The sequence below is a fragment of the Bos mutus genome, chromosome 4, assembly GCF_027580195.1.
Source record: "Bos mutus isolate GX-2022 chromosome 4, NWIPB_WYAK_1.1, whole genome shotgun sequence".
Taxonomy (NCBI): domain Eukaryota; kingdom Metazoa; phylum Chordata; class Mammalia; order Artiodactyla; family Bovidae; genus Bos; species Bos mutus.
In genome coordinates, this window is record NC_091620.1 from 70,934,049 (window position 1) to 70,940,048 (window position 6,000).

Sequence of the window (6,000 nt, forward strand, 5' to 3'; positions counted from 1 at the left end):
CCATGGTTCTATAGTTTTGCCCTGTAAATTAACCTGACCTTGAGATCTTTGCCTTCCATAATTTAGTATATTAGTTCTTCCATATTTTACATCAGTCTATTTTTCTTCTAGTTTGATTCCTCATGGGCCCTTGTATAATTTGTTTCCAATTACTTGTCAATTTTGGAGATGGAAATGGTAACCCACTCCAGCATTCCTGTTGCGATAATTCCATGGACAGAGGAGCCTGGCGGGCTATAGTCCATGGGGTCGCAAAGAGCTGGACACGACTGAGCAGCACTTGTCATTTACTTCATTTTGTAATCTGAGTTATTTCACTTAAGAAATAATTGAGCAACACAAGATCTCCCAATGATGCCTGTATTAATTGCCACAGATTTCACTCCAAATTGGTACTGATCCAACTTTGGCTTATTGCAACCCTCCTAATAATTCCAAGCCTGGGGACATGGCCCTTGCAGAAGAGACAGGTCAAGTTTCATTTGATTTCTGTAGGACGGGGAAGAGGGAGGCAGTCTCAATGATCGCTTTTTCCAGGACTTTAAGAGTTCCCAGAAAGGGAATCACAATATGCCACTATCATTCTAACACCTAAAGGTTGCCCTTTTAACAAGAATTGACAGCAAGCTGGAAGTAAACATCAGAAGTGATCAACTTAGAAAAGAATAGGAAGGGAACAAGAAAGCAATCAGCAGAGGAAGAATCCTTTGGAAAGGGAAGAGAGAAGTAAAGACCACCTTCACCCATCAGACTTTTGGCCAAGGTCCCAAATGCTGGTTCACTTGCTTGATTCAACTACCACACTATGAGTTCAAGGTCACACATGCTTGATCTCTCTGGGGAAGTCAATGGCAACCAGTTTCATGGTCAAAAACTTGCCTTTCTGAACAACCTCTCACAAATACTATCACTTGTCCTAAGGGATTTGTGACAGTAGGTATGAATTAATCAATGCAAATTCATCACCATTACTGAAAAAAAAAAAAGCAGGAACACCTGACCTCTGATTCAGCCAGCTGGACAAATTTCATTAAGGGAGAGACCTCTGATGATCTTAGGTCAGACAGATGTGAGTAAGAAACCAGGCTCTATTCCTCACTAGTCCTGTGTGTGACCTTGGACAAGTTTATTTTTCTAAACCTTACAGACAAAACATATTAAGGGCCTCAAGCAGAGCTTGACATAAAAGGGATGCTCAAGGGATGCCAGGCCCACCCCCTTCCCAGAGATAAAAGCCGGGACTTAAGAGCACAGGCATGGTGCCAGGCCCACCGCTCTTACAACCTCTGCAGCCTACCAGCTGTGAAACACTGAACAACTGTCAGTCTCATCTTTCTTATAAAGCTGGGATAATGGATCCAGGCATTTAGATAGTGCCTAGCACACAATCTCAATAAATGGCAGCTATTTTTTAACTGTTAATAAGAGAAAGTGGTATTATAATCATCATTATTATCATTATCTGTTGACCAATCTTTCTCAAAGAAGGATCAGGGAACAGTAGATATCATCTGTTAAAAAAAGATCCCAAGTCCACCCCAACCTATTCAAAAAAGCTCCAAAAGCATAGTACCAGGTAATACTCATTTCAGAATCAAACTTCCTTGAGAGATATACTAAAATTTAAGAATGACTTATCCTTTTCATCTTGTGCTATGTTTTAGTAAATTAAGACTTGTCTTCTAGTACTTTCCCCATTCTTTAGTACTTTTCTTATTTTTTACTATGTCACAAGGATTACCCAGTATTAGGTGTTTTTTTTATATATTTCAGCACTTTTTTAGACTTAGGAATTAAACTGATAGGCTCATTCCCGTTGTTTCCCTCCCTCTCCCCAAGAGTATTATTTTGACTTTTTCCTCCTTTGTCCGAGGGTTGACAGACTATGGCCTTGGTCTGTGGCCAGTTTTGTACAGAGGGAATACATGTTTAAAGGACTGTTTAAAAAAGAAAAAAGAGGAATATGAGATGGAGACCATACATTGTTCACAAAGCCTGAAGTATTTACTCTCTGACCCTTTACAAAAAAAGTTTGCCAACCCCTCGGTAGTCTAGAATTCTCTTTAAATTGGGGGTCTCAACACAAATTACTTTTAAAAAATTGAGAAATGATTAGAATAGAAACTACTCTAAATATGTATTTTTTCACTGCGCCTAAAGGAAAATGGAAAGGGAAGCACCACTGCCAAAGTTTCTGTTATACATAGACACATATGTGTGCACTGGATAATCACCAAACTGGTTACAGTCATAAGTCTTGGGGGAGTGTGGGGGGGGTAGGAATGGGGAATAAATTGGGCAATTGGTTAACTAGTATATAGTAAAACTGACAGAGTAGTTTTTACAATAAAAGTGCTTTGGAGACTATAAAACCATAGTATATGGTTTATTCCCCATAGTAATGGGGAATAAATTGGGCAATTGGTTAACTAGTATATAGTAAAACTGACATTGAGTAGTTTTTACAATAAAAGTGCTTTGGAGACTATAAAACCATAGTAAATGATCCCTACTACTCAGAAGGTAATGGCTTATTTCTTCATTGCTAAATGGAAATGAAATCTGTTCTGTGTACAATCTACACTGTTTTAAAGAGAAAACAAAATCATAAATGCAAAGTACTTCAAAACATTACACAAGTTATACAAACAATATATCGCACTGAACAAATATAGGCTGTTTAGCAAGTCCCTTAGTCTTTGGTTTCTCCAATCTGGGAAATTAGTCCTTTTGGTTTTCTTTGTGTGTGTCCATATGCATGTGGATGTACTCGTGTGTGGATGTGTGTCTCAAGCATTAAAGAGGTATTAGATGTTCCTTTGTGTCATTCATCAGTGGCTTCTCCTGCCCATCTACTTAAAATGTGCACTCTTTCCTTCTCATGCCATTTCTAGTAAGAAAAGCATTAGATTAAGTTTTTGTGCAAAATGAAGACTATGATTATCCTACCCCTGGGAACATTACAAAGTCCAAAATCAAAATTTTTAAAGTAACAATCTTCCATTTTATCTTCAGAGAGCATTAATTCCTAGGGCTTTCTGTGACTGCTTCAGATAAGCTAAAAATACCTTAATTTTATAACACATTTCAACAATTCTGCAAAGAAAAGAAACACCTTCCTAGAAACGTACACAAGGAAATGACACTTTAAAACATGAAATGTACTGCGGACACACAAACCACGAGTAGTGTAAATAAATAAAAGCTGGTGTGATGCTGGATGCACGTTTGTCTTACACCACAAAGAAAAAGCACTTGCACATTTGCACACCCGGGTATTTTAGCTTGGGATGCCACAAAGATGGGATTTAGGCATGCTGTGTAAATGCAGGAGGCTGTTAATGTGTAAGCGCCTCTGCGTGTGTCAGGGAAAGAGGGTTAGAAGCGGGAGGGGTGGGACCTGCCAGGAGCAGCTACTGGAGAAAACCCCCCTTTCTTTCCCATTCATTCTTTCTAGCTTCAGTGTCTGGCACAGTCCTTACAATTACTCACTGCTTTTCATTCTAAAGACAACCAACAAGCTTTCAGAACGTCCTACAGTGTTTTTCCTACATTTTTTTTTTTAAGACATCAAATCATCCAAATTTTGTTTTAAATCAAACCATTAGCCCGTTTCCTCATTCCAAAGACCCCACGGGTTGCAGGCTAAACAGGATCCTTTGTTGTGTGTCCCAGAAGAACACAACACGCTATCGGTAAACTGGAAAATAATAGATGACTCTCGTTTCCAAGAATGCCAAAGCCATCACCATAAATTCTATTCTGCCCTGTGAGTCCAATTTCACGCTCCTTTTAGTGAATCTGCCGTCCTAACAAGAGTGAAGCCAATGTGATTGACCACCCCTCCGCCTTTTCGTTTTGGACAGTCCACTAATACACATAAGGGCTGAAAGAGGATGCCAAATGGGCCAGCTTCATTTATGCAACCCCAGCGAAAGTTGTTTCTCAGATGCCCACTCCAATCCTGCCGGCCTCTGCCTCTGAGCCCAGGAAGAGAGGGGGGCGAGTGGGCAGAGAAGTCTCACCTTTCGGCTCCCCACCTCCCGAGGAGGGAAGGCGGGGGAGGGCACGACGAGAGCGCGGAGGAAGAAAGTGGGCGAGTGGAAGAGACAGAAATGGATGCTGAGGGGGTGGGCGCGAGGGGAAGGTAGGGAAGGCGGAGAGAGGTGGGTGAGCGTAGCTCTGGGATCTAAGGACCTAGGGGGAGCGGCGGGGGTGGGGGCCCGCGCGGGGAATCCGGTCCTCACCGTTGAATGCCCCTGCATCCGCGGCCTCTTCCTCCTCCTCCTCGCCGTTCTCCGAATCGCTGTGCCTGGGCTCCTCGGCGAAGTTGACCCCCTTGCTGGGGGTGCCGCCCCCGCCGGCGGCGCCCGCGTCCCCCCAGGTCCTGCCTTCATGGCCGAAGCGCGCGGCGCCTTTGCGCTCGTTCTCCTCCTGCAGGCGTGTGAAGTGCTGCAGCGCGAACTCCAGCAGGTCCGCGGGCTGGTGCCTCAGGACCTCCACGGTGAAGCCCTGCAGCAGCTCCGTCAGTCCCGCTGGGATCTCGATGCTCATCCTGCCTCCCCTGCCGGCGGGCGCCGGGGCACCGCCCTCGACCCCTCGCTGAACCGGCCTCGGGCCCAGCGGCAGCCAAGCAAGCGCAGACGGGCGCTGGCGGGGCTACCGGCTGCGAGCGCGGCGCACTGGGCCCCGGCAGCCAGGCTGGCCCGGCCCGCGGCTCCCGGCGCGCGGCTGCTCCGTGCGGCGGCGGCGGCTGAGCGAGCTCGGCCCGGAGAGGGCTGGCAGCATCTCCGGCTCCTCCCGCTCCCGCCGCGGCCGCTCCTCTCCCCCCCGCCCGCCCGGGCTGCCCCGCCCCCGCCCCACCGCTGCACGCGGGAGGGGGCTCCGGCGCGCCCCCACGTGACCCACGGAAACCATGGCAACCCTGCCGGCGGGCGCCGAGCACCCGCCACTTGCACAGCTGAGGGGCTGAAGACGCAACGCAGGCCGGCGCCAGCAGGCTGGCGGGGCACTCTCCTAGGGGGCGCGGCCCGGGCGGGTCCCCCCACCCCGCAACTCGGCACTCCCCGGGTCACCCTCGGGTCCAGGCGCGCCTGGTAGTCCACCTGTCCGCACGCCCCGGAGAGGACGGGCCACTCGGCCGAATTCCCACGCCTGTTTCACCACCCTGAGTCCAAGCAGAACTGGTGCCACGCGATTTGCCCTGAAACTTGGGCCTCCACCTTGTTAGCGTCATTTTCTTTTCCTCCTAGAATCTAATTGTAGTATTAACGTGCGTGCGGGTAATGTCTTTTGTTTAAAGTCGGGTAGTACTGGTTCTTTTGGACAAAGAAATAATGCCCCATCTTTTGTGACACCTTTCTTTTTCTTTCGCCATGTGTTACACAGCCTTTCTCCACTCAACCTGTTTTATTGTTTTGGTTCACTGATAGTATCCCATTGTCCACTTGGTGCAGTTACTACTTGTTGAGACAAATGCACGATTTATTGTGAGGCCCTTAGAAGTTAGTCGATGGCCTTCAAACAGGATAAAATGTCAATGAGATGGCCCTCAAGCAGAAGAACCTTTGCCTGATTAAACTGTTATTGTTTATTTTAAAACACTCCCTTATGCTTTGAGTGGTTTTGAATTATATCCCCCAAAATAGGAATACGTAGTTCAATATAAAGAGAAATAGAATCCGAGATATGTGCTTTTCAAGAAGTCCTTGACTTTGAAACAAGGCTTATTCTGTTTACAGTTTAGAATTAGAAAATGTCTTTTGCCAATTAAATGGTGTTTTAAAACATATTTCATTTTTCATCATGACCATCATTATAAAATAAAATATCTCAAGAGCAAGCTCAGTTATTGTGATTTCTATTATTATTTCCATCTACACACACATAAAAGGTAAATACATGGTTCAGAAACCTCGAAGACTAGAAATCAAGATGTAACAAACTAGTCCCTTTAATAAAAATACATTTGGAAAATAACCCTTTATTTATAATACCACT

General features: G+C 45.7%; 1 protein-coding gene across 1 annotated transcript in view; it reads right to left on the reverse strand.

The window, feature by feature from the left end:
- PRKAR2B (protein kinase cAMP-dependent type II regulatory subunit beta) overlaps window positions 1-4,800 on the reverse strand; it is a 101,983-nt gene extending 97,183 nt beyond the window's left edge. The window contains exon 1 of the mRNA XM_005901434.3: window positions 4,248-4,800. Within this exon, the coding sequence (XP_005901496.1) occupies window positions 4,248-4,554 (307 nt within the window). The 5' untranslated portion in view covers window positions 4,555-4,800. The remainder of the gene's footprint in view (window positions 1-4,247) is intronic.
- Between the last annotated feature and the right edge of the window lie 1,200 nt (window positions 4,801-6,000).